The 20,630-nt window shown below is 43.5% G+C and overlaps 1 protein-coding gene and 1 pseudogene across 1 annotated transcript; both read right to left on the bottom strand.

Annotated features, from left to right (window-relative positions):
• Positions 1-323: 323 nt before the first annotated feature.
• Positions 324-15,819, bottom strand: LOC129832148 (importin subunit alpha-3). Its single transcript, XM_055895949.1, has 17 exons — positions 15,596-15,819; positions 12,950-12,994; positions 12,528-12,617; positions 12,066-12,095; positions 11,922-11,974; positions 11,503-11,598; positions 11,135-11,220; positions 10,862-10,948; positions 10,574-10,743; positions 5,513-5,557; positions 5,207-5,338; positions 4,317-4,445; positions 3,593-3,697; positions 3,403-3,474; positions 3,108-3,270; positions 2,881-2,975; positions 324-2,770 (listed from the first exon to the last, which is right to left on the bottom strand). Exons 1-17 carry the CDS (start codon positions 15,662-15,664, stop codon positions 2,672-2,674), a joined length of 1,566 nt encoding a protein of 521 aa, XP_055751924.1. The 5' UTR covers positions 15,665-15,819; the 3' UTR covers positions 324-2,671.
• A 1,170-nt stretch (positions 15,820-16,989) lies between these two features.
• On the bottom strand, positions 16,990-19,309 carry LOC129832149 (ADP-ribosylation factor-like protein 14; annotated as a pseudogene).
• Positions 19,310-20,630: the final 1,321 nt, after the last annotated feature.

The following is a 20,630-nucleotide window of genomic DNA, read 5'->3' as shown; positions in this document are numbered from 1 at the left end:
GTTTCATTTATGAGGCAAAATTTATTGTATTAAGTTAAAATAAGTGTTCATTCAGTATTGCTGTAATTGTCATTACAAATACATTTTAAAAATCGACCTCTATCCCGTTCCGTCCCCGGTTTGGTCCCTGACTATAGTATCTCAGTGTGCATGCGAATTACAACAGCCTATTTCCAATCATGTGCCTGCCTCTAAGAAACTTGATTTAAAGTGCACTGTTAAAATAACCAAAAGGTGAAATACCCAATGGCTTGATGATACCAATCTTGAAAAAACGTACACTAAAAACTTAAATCAATCAATCCGCCTTCATTAACACAATGGAAAAATCGAATCTTTTATTTTGAATAGCATGAGCGACCGAGAAACGAATTGATACAATTTATGGGCAAGTGGCAAAATAATGCAGGCCTTAGGGATGGAGGTGTGAGCATGCGGGTCTGGGTAGATGAGATGTACATGTAGTAAAATATATACACTAATGCTTAACTTCTTTCACCATAGCACTGCATCAAGGATGTTATTTTTGACAAAGATATTGAAATGCTGCAAATGCCAGATCTGAATAAATCCTAAATGAAACCTCCAAGGCAACAACACAAAATGACAGACCATACCTGTAGGTTTCACTATTTATTTTCTTGAAGACAACCTAGCCTGTAGATCCAACTCAACAGGATAACCAACTTCTTCCATTCCATTTTTTTTTGTTGAAACCACATCTTTGCTAACAAGGAATGCTGCTGCTGCTAAAAAACAACCTATGTTCAACAGAAGGGGAAGATTGTGCACCTAAATGGAAAAGAGGGGGAAGGAGCAAGGGGTTGGGAGGTACTGCAAACTTAACTTGTTCATGAGTTTTAGATGAAGGAATAAGGCTCAACATGTATCATTGAGAACCTTGTCGAGGCTAGGGGGTCCAATCCCCGATACTTACTTTTCCCCAACTCAGGGGTGGCTCAACATCAGAGGCAGAACAATTATTGCCCCCCCCCTTAAAAAAAATATTTCTCAAATTCACTAAAATGGCTCAACATGAGTTGATCATGGCTACAACTGAATATAAAACAAAGATTGTGGTTGGATGATGCATATTGTTGGTGTTAGCAGGTATGATTTGAGAGTCTAACCACACCTTTTTAAACGACTTCAGACCTCTCACTCTGCAGTACATGTGCAAAACTGTTCAGATTAATCTTCAAATCAGAAATGTAGGTCAGTAGGAGAGAGGGAGACATGTAACATTTAAAACAGCACAGTTTACAAAAAAATTAAAATCACTGTGTACACAGCCTAAAGAAACTAAAAAAAATGTTTTAATTAACTGTGCTATAGTTTAGTACATGCAAAGGTTATGAATTGATGTTACATAAAAACTGCCATTTTTCATTCCCCCTTATGATAAGTCAAAGCTCAAAGCTATGGCAACAATACTGCAAAGCAGTGATTTTTGCTTCAAGAGAAAGAAAAAACATTAAATCATGCTAGGGGAGTATATAAGTCATTTGGTTGACAATAGTCATGTCAGAATTTCACAGCATCAAACCCATATCTGGTGCAAAGGTATGGTTATTGTGGGAAGGTGGAATATGATCCATATCACCATAAGCAATGAAAGTAAAAGCAGGGGGGGGGGGGGGGGGGGTGTACACTGGATGCAAAAAGAAAAGCCACCAAATGCATCTGAATACAATGCACCCACTGCTCCACCTGCCAAAAGCAAAGTCCAGTGTTAATTAATACTAACTTAACAATCAAAACCCTTATGATTCATTTTTTTTGTTTTCATTTCCAAAGTTCTTCCTTTCAGGGATTTTTATCTGCCTCTTTAGGAAGGCAGAATTTCTTCTTGTATTTTCCTTCGTTTGCGCGGTTTTTCCTTCGTCTTCTCGGTTTTGTTCCTCTTATGTATTTTTTTCTCTCTGCATGCGTTCACATCCAGTCTTCTTGCACTCTCCAGACACGCACACACGCCACTCGTCCATTCTCTCGCACACGCGCAGCTGGACTCTGGCCCTGCCCACCGCCGCGGGGGGAGGGGGGGAGACGCCCCATCGAGGGCCTCTGGTTGGAGGAGATGAACCTGGCTCCTCAGCACTGAGTCCAGACATTCATACACAATGGGTCCATTCACACACACGTCTGATGGCGTGGCCGATTGGGGGATGGGCGCACAGGTGGCGCCCCCTCCGGTCGGAGGACCGCAGAATTGTCATATGGTTCATCTTATGCTTGCTTTGTTGGTTTTCCTTTTGTGTTTTTGGGAATTGTTGCCTCAATTTCTTGATTTTGATGTATTTGGTTCTCCCCGGGCTGACACCGCATTTGTTGTCATTGTAGTAGTTTTCCGTTTTAGTCGACATCTCCAATAACATGGAAGTTACTTGGCATGTCTCAACGCATTCGATGGAGATGTTTGTTTTTTTGCAACATGTAGCCACTCACTCACTCGCACCCACTCGCCATCTCAAACTTCATTTGGGCTGGTTCCCCCGGAATGCCAAACGAAATCCACACATTTTCTCAGATAAGATGCAGCCACGGATCCCACGAGCCAAGCACAATGGATCTAATTTCTCTCACACTCTTTCGCTCTCTTTTTCTCCTAATTTGTTTTATGTTGAACAGAGTGCTGCATTGCGAACAAAACTCCAGACTCCCGAGATGCCTTCTAGAACTGGAACCCCTCTGTTGGCACGTTGGTGGAGGAATTGAAGCCGTACGTTCCACCCTGGATCGCCTCCGGAACCAGGCTGGAGTCTTCATCAATCTGAACATCAGACAATAAGTTAATCATCTATACCAATAAGACATTCACCACAATGTAGTATGCAGTACCTTCCCCAACCAAGACATGACCATATTAGTGAACTGACTTACATCATCAGATGAGAAGAACTGATCAATAATTTCATACGCCAGTTTATAGATGTCTTCGTTCTCATGATTCTGGAGCTGCTCCACCTTCTCCAGACCTGAGGGGCAGGAAAGACGGAGATGGTTCAAGTCAAATCTACACAGCCACTGAGATACAAACACTATACTTCAACATAAACTGTAGGTAGGAACAATTATGTTTGAGAGGTAACAGTGGGCTGGGCGCTCACCTCCACACTCCTCGATGAGGTTGGCGATGGTCTCGGCCTCGTCGTCGGCCATCTTGAGGATGTTGCTGAGTCCGTCCAGGACCACCTGCACCACCTGAGCATCCTTCACTGTCAGCAGGTTACAGAATGGAGGGATCACCTGCTGCTGGATCAGGTACGCCACCTACAGGACCGGAGGAGAAGGGTCAGCTTTAGGGTTTACAAAATACATTTTTACAAAGTGGCAATTCGAGTGTATAGATGGATGTCAGGTGAGGTGTATGTGGTAAAGCAGGTAGGCCTCAGTTGAGCACACCTGGTCCTTCCTCCCGCTAATTGTCAGGTTGCTGATGGCCCAGGCGGCTTCTTTCTGTGTTCCAAAGTCTCCCTGCAAAAACATTTGTATTAATATTTCACCAACATGAGATTCTCATTACTGCTTCATTTAGTGTGACAGAAAGCACTGATTAAGTGATGAATAAAGCCGTGAAAGTGATGAAACAGACCTTGTCCAGAAGGTGGATGATCATGGGTACCAGGTTGGCGTCGATGACGGCCTGCACCTGCTGCTGGTTGCCTGCTGTGATGTTGGACAGGAACCACACTGCCTCCTGCAGGATGGGAGAACAGCAGTACTCGGTCTGATTACTCCTTCAAGTGTTGTGTGATAGAGGCAGGGCTTACAGAGACTGAATAAGCAGTCAGTGTGTGCATGACTGCAGACATGGTGATTAGTTCCCATGTGGAATTCAAAGGAGTGTGGACTGAGCTAGATCAGACTCCAGGGGACTGCTCAGAGCTGAGGCCCCTGGTCGAGACGGGGTCCTGGAGGCGGGGCAGCGGCGGTCGTGAGGCCCTAATCATTGGCTCAGTCACTGAGGGAGGGACCTCTGAGTGACAGGCCTCAGATGCACTTCGATATCAGCAGAGACCCATGGGTCTTCAACGCCCACTATCCGCCACCCAGAAATACTACACACACACACTCATCTCATACTCTACCCACTATCCCAAAACACCCCAAAAATCTACTTAAAAATGCAATTTCCATCAGCTTCTTGATCCAGGTCTTCCATGATGTGAGTACCTAACTAACCTAATCACTGTGATTCATATAGCATTCACACTAGCACCATGTCTCTATCACCACGTCTAGCATGATCAGTCCCACTGACACACCTGCTGTGCTGTGGCATGGTGAAGCAGTGCATGTTTTACAGTGTGTGTTACCTTGTTGATCTTCTCCTTGGGGTGTGTGAGGAGAGAGGGGAAGTGTCCCAGGGCGTCACAGTTGAGCACCACCTGGGTCTGTTCATCTGTTCCAGTCACTATGTTGCCCACTGCCCGCAGAGCAGCCGTCTTGAGAAAAACACAGTCGAGTTCCACATAGCAGTCAATACAAACAACTACAAGCATCAATGAACATTCATGCAACTAACTAAAGTAAGCAAACCAACCAATAAATGCAACCACCACCCAAAGAATGACTTGAGTATGAATATCAGCAAAGTAAGCACCAGACTGGGGATCAGGGCCAGGAGTAAGACCCATTCAAGTCCTGAGCAGTATCACCCAGGGTCAACTTACCTACTGTACCATAGTAACTGGCTTACACCCCCCCCCCCCCCTCCCAAACAGGCCAGACAGGAATCCGTCTCCAGTGAAAACACCGCAGCTCAGGACAAGAGCTCCTTTCCTAACACTTGCGCCCACCCCCCCCAAACATAACTTTATCCTGCCACCACAGTGCACAGGTCTCCAAGTACTTGACCTCCCCTAGCCACACCCCCGTCAGTGTTTGCAGACCTGAAGGAAACTGATAGGGGTAAGTAATATGATGTAATATATCCTTCTAATGAGCATAGAGAAGCCACCTCCATATTGCTTATACACCCATCTGATTCCATCACATCTGTAAAAACAGCTATGGTAGGGCAAAGGCTCAGTCCTTACAAAAGCAACCATTTCATTTGGTGTGCATCGGTCTTCCTGAGCCCCACTGAGTAGGATGAAGCTGCTCCTAGATGCTGATCTACGGACAGTTGTGTGGTTAATTATGGGATTTGGGGAGGCTAAGTTGATCCTAGATCTGTGGCCCACTAGCACCTGTGTCTCCGTACCTGGACTTTGACCTCCTGGTGGCTAAGCAAGGGCACCAGGTTGGGCACGATGCCCGAGTCGATGACCATCTGAATCTGCTCGTTGCCAGCGTCAGTCAGGTAGGACAGAGCCCACACCGTGTCCACCAGGATCTACAGGGTTCAAAGGTCCCCAAAACAAAATATTCACTCTCATTCATCAACACATGGATCATATATCAATATCTGCTTGTGGCTATTAAATGGAGATTTTTTTTTTATCAATGTCAACTTTTAGTATTCGGGTTGTCTCTTTCTAGATACCATCATGGAATCAGGAATACTCACATTAACATCCGTGTGGTGGATCAGCACACAGAGAGCTGGAAGAATCTGTGAGAGGAAAAAAAAAGGAGGGAGAGAGCAAGATAGTCAATGAGGGAGATGTCAACAAAATGACAGGAATAGGATATTCCCACTATGGATGTGACATCTGGACAATTTTGAAAACAGCCTTTTGGGGGGAGGGGGGTTCTGTTAACACAATATCCATAAAATCCCATGTGAATTCACCATGCGGCTGTGCTGCTGCCAGCAACGGTTTTCACAGCATCCCCTTCAGATGGTTAGCATTGCACCTGTACTATCATTACTGTACCTCTTAGAAAGTTGGCCTTCACTTCTCATTTAACTTGTCAAAGTTGGAAGTTTAAATGTATTTGGCTACGGTGAGTGTAAACTCAGTTTCACAATTCCTGACATTTCATTTAAAATTTCCCCTTCTTAGGTCAGTTAGGATCACCACTTCATTTTAAGAATGTGAAATGTCAGAATAATAGTAGAGTGATTTATTTCAGATTTTATTTCTTTCATCACATTCCCAGTGGGTCAGAAGTTTACATACCCTCAATTAGTATTTGGTAGCATTGCCTTTAAATTGTTTAACTTGGGTCAAACGTTTTGGGTAACCTTCCTCAAGCTTCCCGCAATAAGTTGGGTGAATTTTGGCCCATTCCTCCTGACAGAGCTGGTATAACCAAGTCAGGTTTGTAGGCCTCCTTGCTCGCACACGCTTTTTCAGTTCTGCCCACAAATATTCTATAGGATTGAGGTCAGGGCTTTGTGATGGCCACTCCAATACCTTGACTTTGTTGTCCTTAAGCCATTTTGCCACAACTTTAGAAGTATGGTTGGGATCACCGTCTATTTGGAAGACCCATTTGCAACCAAGCTTTCACTTCCTGACTGATGTCTTGAGATGTTGCTTCAATATATCCACATAATTTTACATCCTCATGATGCCATCTATTTTGTGAAGTGCACCACCCCCTCATGCAGCAAAGCACTCCCACAACATGATGCTGCCACCCCCGTGCTTCACGGTTGGGATGGTGTTCTTCGGTTTGCAAGCCTCCCCCTTTTTCCTCCAAACATAACGATGGTCATTATGGACAAACAGTTCTATTTCTGTTTCACCGGACATTTCTCCAAAAAGTACGATCTTTGTCCCCATGTGGAGTTGCAAACCGTAGTCTGGCTTTTTTATGGCGGTTTTGGAGCAGTGGCTTCTTCCTTGCTGAGCGGCCTTTCAGGTTATGTCGATATAGGACTCGTTTTACTTTGGATATAGATACGTTTGTACAGTGAGGGAAAAAAATATTTGGTCCCCTGCTGATTTTGTACGTTTGCCCACTGACAAAGAAATGATCAGTCTATAATTTTAATGGTAGGTTTATTTGAACAGTGAGACAGAATAACAACAAAAAAATCCAGAAAAACACATGTCAAATTTTATACATTGATTTGCATTTTAATGAGGGAAATAAGTATTTGACCCCTCTGCAAAACATGACTTAGTACTTGGTGGCAAAACCCTTGTTGGCAATCACAGAGGTCAGACGTTTCTTGTAGTTGGCCGCCAGGTTTGCACACATCTCAGGAAGGATTTTGTCCCACTCCTCTTTGCAGATCTTCTCCAAGTCATTAAGGTTTCGAGGCTGACGTTGGCAACTCGAACCTTCAGCTCCCTCCACAGATTTTCTATGGGATTAAGGTCTGGAGACTGGCTAGGCCACTCCAGGACCTTAATGTCCTTCTTCTTGAGCCACTCCTTTGTTGCCTTGGCCGTGTGTTTTGGGTCATTGTCATGCTGGAATACCCATCCACGACCCATTTTCAATGCCCTGGCTGAGGGAAGGAGGTTCTCACCCAAGATTTGATGGTACATGGCCCCGTCGTCCCTTCTTCTTGAGCCACTCCTTTGTTGCCTTGGCCGTGTGTTTTGGGTCATTGTCATGCTGGAATACCCATCCACGACCCATTTTCAATGCCCTGGCTGAGGGAAGGAGGTTCTCACCCAAGATTTGATGGTACATGGCCCCGTCGTCCCTTTGATGTGGTGAAGTTGTCCTGTTCCCTAAGCAGAAAAACACCACCAAAGCATAATGTTTCCACCTCCATGTTTGACGGTGGGGATGGTGTTCTTGGGGTCATAGGCAGCATTCCTCCTCCTCCAAACACAGCGAGTTGAGTTGATGCCAAAGAGCTCCATTTTGGTCTCATCTGACCACAACATTTTCACCCAGTTGTCCTCTGAATCATTCAGATGTTCATTGGCAAACTTCAGACGGGCATATATATGTGCTTTCTTGAGCAGGGGGACCTTGCGGGCGCTGCAGGATTTCAGTCCTTCACGGCATAGTGTGTTACCAATTGTTTTCTTGGTGACTATGGTCCCAGCTGCCTTGAGATCATTGACAAGATCCTCCCGTGTAGTTCTGAGCTGATTCCTCACCGTTCTCATGATCATTGCAACTCCACGAGGTGAGATCTTGCATGGAGCCCCAGGCCGAGGGAGATTGACAGTTATTTTGTGTTTCTTCCATTTGCGAATAATCGCACCAACTGTTGTCACCTTCTCACCAAGCTGCTTGGCGATGGTCTTGTAGCCCATTCCAGCCTTGTGTAGGTCTATAATCTTGTCCCTGACATCATTGGAGAGCTCTTTGGTCTTGGCCATGGTGGAGAGTTTGGAATCTGATTGATTGATTCTGTGGACAGGTGTCTTTTATACAGGTAACAAACTAAGATTAGGAGCACTCCCTTTAAGACTGTGCTCCTAATCTCAGCTCGTTACCTGTATAAATGACACCTGGGAGCCAGAAATCTTTCTGATTGAGAGGGGGGCAAATACTTATTTCCCTCATTAAAATGCAAATCATTTTATAACATTTTTGACATGTGTTTCTGGATTTTTTTGTTGTTATTCTGTCTCTCACTGTTCAAATAAACCTACCATTAAAATTATAGACTGATCATTTCTTTGTCAGTGGGCAAACGTAGAAAATCAGCAGGGGATCAAATACTTTTTTCCCCTCACTGTACCTGTTTCCTCCAGCATCTTCACAAGGTCCTTTGCTGTTGTTCTGGGATTGATTTGCACTTTCGTACCAAAGTATGTTCATCTCTAGGAGACAGAACATGTCTCCTTCCTGAGCGGTATGACGGCTGCATAGTCCCATGGTGTTTATACTTGCTTACTATTGTTTGTACAGATGAATATGGTACCTTCAGGCGTTTGGAAATTGCTCCCAAGGATGAACCATACTTGTGGAGGTCTACAATTTTTGGGCTGATTTCTTTTGATTTTACCATGTCAAGCAAAGAGGCACTGAGTTTGAAGGTAGGTCTTGAAATACATCCACAGGTACACCTCCAATTGACTCAAATTGTGTAAATTAGCTTATCAGAAGCTTCTAAAGCCATGACATCATTTTCTGGAATTTCCCAAGCTGCTTAAAGGCACAGTCAACTTAGTGTATGTAAACTTCTGACCCACTGGAATTGTGATACAGTGAATTATAAGTGAAATAATCTGTCTGTAAACAATTGTTGGAAAAATGACTTGTCATGCACAAAGTAGATGTCCTAACCGACTTGCCAAAACTATAGTTTGTTAACAAGAAATTTGTGGAGTGGTTGAAAAACAAGTTTTAATGACTCCAACCTAAGTGCATGTAAACTTCTGACTTCAACTGTAACTGCTGTTGCTTGCCTTTCTCTGACATTTTCCCAACTGTTAACGATGACGACGTAGTGGTGGCGAGTCAACTCCAAAATAATTGATTCAACTCCTTGCACGTTGACTCCCATTTCCGAGTGTCAAGATTAGATTCCACTAGGAAATCGACTCCTAAGATCCAGTATTTTTGGAACGGCGGAGACTTATTAGTTGCTGTACTTCCGAGAACACAAACAAGAGCTAGCGAGGGATGGAGAGAAAGGGGAGGGGCACAGTATAGGCAGGTCAGCCACCAGGCAGATAGATGGGTCTAGTGCATGGTTCTGACTATCAGCAAGCTATATCTCACAATATTTGGGGCTTGCCATGTCTCACAACTTCAGTAAAGCAGGGCCAATCATCACTGAATTGGTTAGGATATTGAGATGGTACACTTCGCTCTCTGACAGTCACACACAGTATCTGCGTGGGTTCACTTCACGCCATTCACGGGGTGGTAGCTAGGGAACCAAAACAGTGGAGAAGTTGAGCCTTGAGCTAAAATTTACCCACTATGCTGTTTACTTTCTGCATCTACTTCATATCACAGAGTCTACCTTCAAATTACACAACTGAACTTTTATAGCGTGATTCAGTACATACAGAAATCTGAAACGGATTTAAAGCAACAACAAAACAAGCAATTTAAAAACAACAATTAATCATCATGAGTTGATCGACGGACAAGAGACTGAAGGTTGAGCAAGTTCATGGCTTGAGTGAGGTCAGCGGAGGGAGGAGGTCGAAGGGGAGAGCCTTTATAGCCCATCATCTAGTTAGGCACTATAACACTGAAAATAATATGTTTTGTGATAACTGCACTGCGATTGTCTTCAATTAGGGATTCTTCTTAGCGTTAAGGATCCTAATTTCCCACGCCTTTTTTCTAAGGGGCTTATGGCAGTTTAGAGACATGGTCCAGTATTATTCAGCAGTGGTGCCTCTTCCACAGACATGCCGCTCTGAGCACTAAATCAGCCCTCATTTCCCCAGCTTAGAAGCACACCTGCTGGGTACTGACTAATCCTGCTCTCTCCCTCCATTCATCCCACTGACAACCAGCCAACTACTGATCAATTCCTCCATCTCTCACATGAGGGGAGAGTGACATTGGCAGAAAACAGGAATGTACAGCAGGAGCTAGGAGGACAGACAGATGGATACATATACCCCAGGGACACACACACACTGTACACTACTGTAAATAATGCTCAGATTCAACAACACACTGACAGACAGAGATTCAGAGACAAACTAACAGAGCCAGTAACTCCTGGATAGTGTCCTCAGGTCATTTTGCCAGGACAGACTGACCATAACTCAGGTGGCACACACACTCCCTCTCTTACCTCCTGGATGGTCTCCATGGGTGGCGGTGGGTCCTTGTGGCGGCAGAGGTTGACCATGACCCAGGTGACGTTACGGAGGAAGGTGATGGGGATAGAGGGGCTGATGAAGGACAGCAGGGGCTTCACCACGCCAAGACTGATCACATAGTCCCTGCACTGGGGGCCGTCGCCTACGAACAGACGGTTTCACAAACACTCACCGATAATGCCTCGAGAACAAACATCAGAGAATCCCTGAGCCATTCCTAAAAATGTGTCCCAGACACATAGTGAAGGATCCAGACTCACCTATGATGTTGCCCAGGGCCCAGACCGCCTGTTCACACACATTCTGGTGAGGAGATTGCAGCAGCCTCAGGAACAGTGGCACAGCATCTACAGGAGAGGAAGTACTCTCAATATTCAATAACTAACTCAATCAACAAAGACCACAAATAATCTACTTCTCAGGGTAACATAAACAACAAATCCAAGACTTGGTAGGCATGCCGATCAAAAATCCCACCTAGCCCCCAGAGAGTGCTGACAGTGGTAGCGCCGAGGTTGTGAGCTGGTACTTACTGGACTGGACCACTGCCTGGGTCTGCTCTGAGGTTCCTGAGGCAATGTTGGTCAAAGCCCAGGCAGCTTCAAACTGTAGAGATGGACTGGAGGCAGGAGTAAGATGAGGTAGAAAGAAAAAAGGGTAGAGAGGGGAGGGATAAAGAAACAAAGAGTGATGAAACAAGAAATGGAAAGGGTTGTTATGGTAATACAAGGGTTATCCTCACATCTGATTCGGGAAAATCCTGAACTTTCATCACCATCTGAAAAGATCTGTTCTCAGTGCAGTGATGCTTAGCTTACATTCAATGCAGCAATGCTTAGGTCACAACCACTGTTGTGTTATGTAAGACAGAATATCTATAACAAAGTAAAGCCCTGCTTACTTATCATCTCTGTCCAGACAGTGCACCAGGATGGGGAGAATGCCAGACTTGATCAGGTCATCTATGGGAGGGTTACGGTCACTAGACAACAGCTTCCTGCAGGGAGAAAATGTTATTATTTCACACGATTGCACTTAAGATACTCAAAACACACAGACACAAAATAAAGGAACGTGAAATGTAGACATTGAGCTGTTGCGCAACACCGGTGCTGTTGAGTACAGACACGACATAGCAATACAATCGCACAACGATTACACAAAACCAGTGACAATGACACAAAACTAAGTCAGCATGCTCACCGGAAACCATGAAACAATTAACTGCACAACATTATAGAGATGGTTTTTGGAACCATGTTTGAGTGTGAATCACCATGGCAACCAGCAGAGCCGGGTGTAGGAGGAGAGAGTTCCTACCTTGCAGCCTGCACAGCACTCAGCTGAACTCCCTGGTTATCACTGGTGGCATTCTGCAACACAACAGCACACAGGGGATCACATACATGGGAAGGAAATCAGTGCCTAAGACATTTTTCAAACGTGGAAGTGAGATGCACTTACTTGTACTATTGCTTCAAGAGAGGTGTTTTGCTGCAAGATAAAAGTAAGTACTTGGTTAGGGAACAATTTTATTTTGCCAATGTCAAACATGGCCAGAGGTATTGTCATGCGTTTGTTTGCACTGTGGCCACACAGGGTAATTAGTCAGAACTTAAGAAGCAGTCCTGACCGGGAAAAATAAGTCAGAATGTATGGAGACACTAACCAGTCCCCGAGGAACGGCAACATGGATAAAACTGTCACAAATCGGTACCAAAAAATGAGGGGGAAAAAAACTATACAGTCGATATTCATCCTATTTTGTTATTTTTTTTACTGCAACAGCAAGAGGTCCCCTCCCATTTGATTTGGACTGCATGTGGATATAACTCAGTCTTACTGTAGATCTCAATCCCCATCAGTCATTACTTCAAGGAAGGACAGAAAGATGCCTTTTCAAAGTATTTGAACAGAGCCACATACCGATCTGAAGTCTCCGTCGGCATCAGAGTCCTCACAGATGTCCTCGTGGGGCACGTTTCTCCTCTTCAGAAGGTGCTCGTCCCTTTTGTTCTGCATAGAGCAGGGCAAGACAGCTGTCTTAACATACATGTATCAGCATGGCAACAGGCTCAACTATTAAACAGGAATTTTAAACGGATACTTCGGGATGCTAGCAGATACCCATAGACTTCCAGTCATTGCGCTAACACTAGTTAGCATTGGCTCGTAAAACTACGTGCAGACAGGAGACAGACATAAAAATGGTATCCACAAGTTCATCGGACTCTTGGGAAGTAGGTGCCAAAATCCCGAAGTATCCCTTTAAACTCATATTCGATAACCCGATTGAAATGCATTTGTATCTTGTCTGACAGATTAAAGGAAAGAAAGTGAATGATTACCTTGCGGAGTTCCACCACCACCTCCGTCCTCTGTCTTCTCATCGTCTATAGAGGAGGAAACGCATACATTAGCCTAGTCCAAATATACACTGTGTGCCTGATTGTTTGTTGATACTTCCACAAACCAAGCCCAGAACATAAATCAGATGTTTATCCTCCCAATATGATGAGATGACGGCATCCGGTGTACTAATGCCTAGAGCTGTTCAGAGTCTGATTGTTCATTAATTTCCACCCACAGCCATGGATGGCACAGTGATAGAAGCAGCCTGCCATACCAATGCCTGAAATCACCAGCTCACACTAGGACTGACACAATTTACATAGACTGACTTACCACAGATCTCAACTGCTCCAGTGCTGGTGTTGGGTATGTTATGGTTCATGTTAATATTGGGTGGTAATACAAGGGACCATTTTCAAGCACCTGATTGACAGACATTACATTTTTGATAAGGCCTCATTAAGTAATTTGCTGTCATAACATACTGGCCTTTAGCCATTTGTCATGATAGGATTAAGTTCAATTCTTCCTTCGGTCTAGAAGGGCACTACCCATTTCCTTCTTAGAAAATTCTTATATTCCCTCTCCACAGTGAAATGGGAGACAGTTCAGCACTTCTATCATGTCTTGGTGTGATTTAGCCTAGTTATGCACATTAGTTGTTATTCAAGCAACATGCTTGTTCCCGCTGCAAACAATGCCCATGCCGTTAATTAGCCATATTACTTCATTAAAAAGATGCAGGCACTTCTTGTTAAACCGGATACAAAGACAACATGACATCCTGACCATCTAGCTGAAACACCATAACACATAGGCCTAGCTAGTATAGGTGTTCCTCTATCATCCGTTTCCCTTGCCTATAATCATGTTGCTTCCACTAACTGAAAATGTAGCTAAATTGAAGAAGCCTTGGGTGTTGGTGTGGTGCAAACTAGCTTTGGGACACATCAGGAGTCAGTATTGGTTGGACTCCCAGAGTGTAAAATAACCCTACCACAATATAGCCCGCTTCACAAAAAAAAAAAAAAAAAATCCCTGTCAACAAATGCATGTGTATAATCTCTAGGAACTCTACATACCAGATGTAAAAGTGAAATGTGTCCCTGCTATCAAATAAACGTCTGAATCCAACTTTTGTCTGAACAGCACCATATTACTGTTTAGTGAGACAGTGGGCTGCCATTAGACCACACACACGAGACTTCCTACCACAGTACACAGCATGAATATTGTGCAGTTTGGTCAAAAGTTAGATTAAGATTTTTATTTGATAGCGAGGGTAACATTTCACAATATATCTGATAAATAGAGTTCCTAGAGATTATACATATGCATTTGTTGACAGGAAACTGATTTTCTGTTGCCACCCAGCAGAACGATTTACAACTAAGGGAGTACAACCAATACACTGACTCCCGATGTTGTGTTCCAAAACTTGGGAAAACACTGGTTAGTATAATGTAAAGCTAATGTTAAACTCTACACGTGTTGCCTATCCATCCATCTACCTCACAATGGTTATAACTTACGTTATGGGTCTGCCAAGGCCTGTAAAGGGGCCCTGACCAGCTAAATTCCGCCGTTGTTTTGATGAGCTACGCTAGCAGGTTAGGTACTAACCTAGCTACCGTCAACGGGTACTGGCTAACTAGATATAGTGTAACGACCCTGGGTTTATAAACGCGGATTTCGACTCTGCCGCTTGAGCATGCTTTTGTGGCACAGTCGATAGCGCGCTGGACTTCGGCTAGAAGGTTGAGGGTTCGAGACTTGCTCCATTACAATAGTTAAAGATTTGTAGTTAAGGACGTTGCTAACGAGTACGGGTAAACATTTCCCATTACATTTGACACTTTGAACTTTATATTCGTAGTTTGTGCTATGACAAACTCAGTATTGTGGCTAACTTAGCTGACCAGCTAACGTTAGCTAGTATAGTTGAGGTTCTTACTGCGTAATTTTCTGAGGTCATTAGTTATCTAGCCAAATTGGCCAACGGTACCCACTAGTTTCAACATTTTACTGGCTACTTTGATATAACTAACGATGTATACCATCTGATAATTGCGTATAAATTAGTTAACTAGCAAAGTACAACGTTAGTCGGGGAGGGGTGGTACTATAGCTGGCTAGCTAACGTTAACTAATCCAACCCACTGAGATGGCTGACTAGCGCCGTTGTTTAAAAGGGAAACGAATCTCGTTTAATCAAATTATCCCCCGAAAAGATGTGGTTAAGTATGTCAATTCCAAACCTCAACACCAAACTGGGTGGGCTCTCTGACACAGGTACCTAACTACATTTCAGATGACAGTCAAATAGAAAATCTAGCTATCTCGAACAGCGTGTTTGCTATCACGGCCTGTAACGTTAGTTAGCTTAGATGAAACTGGAAGTCATTGATAGTTCGGTTAGCATGGGACGTTTCACGTGTTAATGGTTACTTTTATTCAGGTTCAGAAAGTCGGATGGAATGATAGAAATTACTTGATCTATTTGACCATCAGATAAGGCCTGGTTTGGGCTGGGTGCAAAGTTCCAGATCCTGAAAATTACAAACGACGTCACACAGCGCAGCCCCAAGCCACAAAATAGCGCATACGAAAAAGGACCCCTCGACGGAATCAGAATACTTTACCTCCAAATCGCGACCCTTGTTCTTGAAATTCTTCAGCCGCTGGTTGTCTAGTTTCTCGTTGTCAGCCATATTAGCAATTTTAGCTATGTTTTAACACCGTTAGAAATTAATTAGCTAGCAGCTACTCCTTTCAAGTTCTTTTTTTCTCAGGCCTTTCAGTTACCGGACTATTTTTTGCTGGTCTGTCCGCGGTGCATACTGGGAATGCCGGTGGTAGAGGCACAGCCTCGCTCTGGCGTAGAAGGGTGGGGAATTCCCCTTATTGCTCACTCATTGGTCTTGCGAAATAGGTTATTATTCTATTAAACCCTCACTAGGTTGCGCTGTGGTAGTTCAGACCACCACACTGTATCTCCGATTATTATCATCAATAAATTCTACAAATAGTGGGCATGAAAGTTATTCTACAGTCTCATGATTGATTAACGTTACGATCTGTCAATGAGTCCATTCTGGTCAAGCGTTAGGCCTAAATAGTTGCTAGTTCTATACTGATATATAGACTTCTTCCATATCGGTGCCCATCAGTAATACATATCAAGTTATGTTTTAATGCCTTTTAGACCCTGAAACTTCCAATAGTAATCACTATGGTAACAATCATAAATGTCGCTAGGCACCAACTGCCAATGTCAAATGGCAAAAGTGTTATTTAACTTCACAATCTTTTATAATTACAATATTACACACAAGGACAACATACGATATACTAAATTACACTGCATATCTATATCAATTGATACATTAACGTTAACAATGTGAATGGACATTCAGAATAGGCTACAAGCACATAGCTAGTAACATTACAACAGTAAGTTAACGCTAGTCGTTAACGTTAGCTTTGACTGTTATAATTAGCAAAAGTAAGATATATATATATATACCATCAAATATGTTGTTTTCAACATAAAACAACTATGATGTGCATTATAGTGAGCTTCATAGTGTATAGACCAACATACCTGCAGGTCCATTTGCTGAACACTTAATTAATATTTCCAGGGCAATACCAAGTTGTCTAAATTGCAAAGTTCTCCAGTTTTATCAAAATAATGTTGTGTCCCAGAGAAAAACACTTATGTTGATTCTAGAATGTTGAACATGGAACTAAAACTAAATTGGATGTTACAGAGCCAATTCAAATTGAACTGTATGGGACATACCATTATGGAAGCACTGTTTTGGGACATATTTATCATTCTAATCCACAGATAGCACACACAATTTTGAGATCTCTCAATCAGCATGATCTCTCAATCAGTGTATTTGGTATAGGCCTACTACTACTTTTACTAAATTTGTAATTTCTAAACCACAGTGACTGAAATGACACTTAATAACAAAGAGTTAAAGTTAGTTTCAGAGTGGGTGGCAAGGAATAAGTTAGCCCTAAATATTTCTAAAACTTAAAGCATTTTATTTGAGACAAAACATTCACTAAACCCTAAACCTCAACTAAATCTTGTAATAAATCATGTGGAAATTGAGCAAATTGAGATGACTAAACTGCTTGGAGTAACCCTGGATTGTAAACTGTCATGGTCAAAACACATTGATACAATAGTAGCTAAGATGGGGAGAAGTATGTCCATAATAAAGCACTGCTCTGCCTTCTTAACAACACTATCAACAAGGCAGGTCCTACAGGCCCTAGTTTTGTCACACCTTGACTACTGTTCAGTCGTGTGGTCAGGTGCCACAAAAAAGGACTTAGGAAAATTGCAATTGGCTCAGAACAGGGCAGCACGGCTGGCCCTTGGATATACACAGAGAGCTAATGTTAATAATATGCATGTCAGTCTCTCCTGGCTCAAAGTGGAGGAGGGATTGACTTCATCACTTGTATTTATGAGAGGTATTGACATGTTGAATGCACCAAGCTATCTGTCTAAACTACTGGCACACAGCTCGGACACCCATTCATACCCCACAAGACATGCCACAAGAGGTCTCTTCACAGTCCCCAAGTCCAGAACAGACTATGGGAGGCGCACATTACTACATAGAGCCATGACTACATGAAACTCTATTCCACATCAAGTAACTGATGCAAGCAGTAAAATTAGATTTTAAAAAACACCTTAAGGAACAGCGGGTACTGTGAAGCAACATAAACTTAGGCACAGACACATGCATACACACACACGATAACATACACACTATACACACACAAACACATGGATTTAGTACTGTAGATATGTGGTATCGGTGGAGTAGGGGCCTTAGGGCACACAGTGTGTTGTGAAATCTGTGAATGTATTGTAATGTTTTTAAAATGGTATAAACTGCATTAATTTTGCTGGACCTCAGGAAGAGTAGCTGCTGCCGTATACTTAAAAAATGACAAGGAAATGCAGAAATTCACACTTTTGAACAATCAGCAAATGTGCAAAATACTAGCTTTCAGCATGAGATACGTTGTGATCTCAAGTTTGTTCTGGAGAATCTTATTCCCATATTCAAGTATGAGTGTGTCAGAATGAACCAACACTGGGCATTCTGAATCTTAACCTACTCTGCTCAACATAATCCTGAAGAAGAATACAAAATAATCCAAGGGAGATTATTACACCCATCCACAGGGTTTTATAGTCACTGGTTTTAGCTGCAGCCCAGTCCTTTTGTCTTGGTCATCATCGTTATGGCTTTGGGTTTCAGTTGTTTTATTGTGTTCTTTATATCCTCCCGAGTGTTGCAGCGGTCTAAGGCACTGCATCTTAGTGCTAGAGGCAGCACTACAGACCCTGGTTCGATTCCAGGTTGTATCACAACCGGCCGTGATTGGGAGTCCCATAGAGTGGCGCACAATTGGCCCAGTGTCGTCCGGGTTAGGGTTTGCCCCCGGGTAGGCTGTCATTGTAAATAAGAATTTGTTCTTAACTGACTTGCCTAATTAAATAAAGGCTAAATAAATAAAAAATATATTTATATCTGCCTCAGTCTGCTTTAGCGAATTTTTCAACAGATGGGCAACCCTTCTGAAGCATTCCAGGCCCAAGCCAGTCCTCCCAGAGCACGGCTGGACAAACCAGTCCCTGTGCCCACACCCTCCTCAGGTTCAACCTGTGGGTGATCTCCTGTGGGCTTGCTGAGGTCCTGCTCAATGGTCAGCACCACCAGAGGAACGCTCTTTAGACTCCCGCTCCTCAGCACCTGTTGGGTGAAAAGATCAGTATACACATTATTATACCCAATAACAACATGGCCCAATATGACAAGAAAGAGAACTGGATATGACCTGTAATTTATTTACATTCATGCATCAGGATTTGACTGAATTGTATAAAAAAGTTTTACTATGAATAAAAAATGATTACCTGATAGAGCTCTTTGCCTCCTCCAGACGCCTGCGGTCCCAGCTGTCCACCACAAACACCAGGACCTCCGTGTCCAAGCAGTGGTGCTTCTAGTGGGGCCTCATCCTCTGCTGGCCTACCACGTCCCACATGGTCAACCCCAGACCCCTTGCCTCCGTCTCCAGCATCTCTACTCGCTGTACTTGAGCGTGTAGAGCAGGGTGGACTTCCCTGAGCCGTCCAGGCCCAGCATCACAATCTGAGCCTGCTGAGCATGCTTAGACCCATGCAGTCCCATGCTCAACCCAAACACAGGTCCTGTTGTCTGGAGAAGAAGGCTGGCTTGTGTTATTGTTGCTGCCTCAGCTCTGTGCAGCAATGCCCTGCCCCGCCTGCAGTTACTTTGTGCTCTGCTCTGTAAGCTCTGATTGTTTCTGAGCTCTGGCGGTGATGAATCCCCTCTTATAAAGGCAAGGTGCAAATCTGAATGGCTTATGTACACCGAGGGTTGCAGCAAGACCCCCCCCCCCCCCCCCCCCTCGTTTTAGTAAGATGCCCAAGTCATTACGCAGCTTTCAGCTGGTGATGGTTTAGGTTAGAGCCTCTATGTCTTCTATTACTATTGCACCACTGAGAGTCACCTGCTTCAGACCAGCACACTCAGCAGGAAGTCCTTTTTAGGGCGTAGGGGGGGTTCTGTGTTCCTTCCTGAGTGACCTTCTCCTGGAAATGGCATCAGAGTGACCGTTTTAGACCAGTAGGTCATGGGTACTCATCTGGCCTGTATGGTTAATGGGTTACATCATACAGTTACAGTATCTTTGAAGCCACAACATGCCAGACCAGCACTCCGTCACAACAAAACCATTTAGCGAAGTTGGCTGAGGGTGTTGATTTCAGGCAGCATAGCATGAGATAACTTTCATAGTCCCCCATATAAATAGGCTGGTCTATTGTTCAAACATAAATGTCATGATTAGGATCACCAGTAAAAATCATATAATAAATCATATATATTGTATATCATAGGCTAAGGCTACACCCATTTATCTACACTGAACAAAAATATGAACGACATGTAAAGTGTTGATCTCATGTTTCATGAGCTGAAATAAAAGTTCCAAGAAATGTTTAATATGCGCAACTAACTTATTTCTCTCAAATGTTGGCACAAATGTGATTACATCCCTGTTAGTGAGCATTTTATCCTTTGTCAAGATAATCCATCCACCTGACAAGTTTGGCATATCAAGAAGCTGATTAAATGGCATGATTATTACACAGGTGCACCTTGTGCTGGGAACAATAAAAGGCCACTCTAAAATGTGCAGTTTTGTCATAGATGAGTGTGCAATTGGCAAGCTGACTGCAGGAATGTCTACCAGAGCTGTTGCCAGATAATTGAATGTTTATGTCTCTACCATAAGCCACCTCACAGTACATCCAACCGGCCTCACAACCGCAGACCACGTGTAACCAACCCAGCCCAGGACTTCCAGATCCGGCTTCTTCAGCTGCAGAATCGTCAGAGGGGGGGAGGAATATTTCTGTCCGTAATAAAGCCCTTTAGTGTAGGAAAACTCATTCTGATTGGCTGGGCCTGGCTCCCCAGTGGGTGGGCCTATTTCCTTATATAAATTTAGCAAAATCTTGGAAATTGTTGTATGTTGCATTTATATTATTGTTCATTATAGATAGTGCAGTTTAAATTGCTGAAAACAGGGCACATGAATTGTCAG

The sequence above is a fragment of the Salvelinus fontinalis genome, chromosome 33, assembly GCF_029448725.1.
Source record: "Salvelinus fontinalis isolate EN_2023a chromosome 33, ASM2944872v1, whole genome shotgun sequence".
In the NCBI taxonomy this organism is placed as follows: domain Eukaryota; kingdom Metazoa; phylum Chordata; class Actinopteri; order Salmoniformes; family Salmonidae; genus Salvelinus; species Salvelinus fontinalis.
This window is presented reverse-complemented; position numbering and strand designations above follow the sequence as displayed.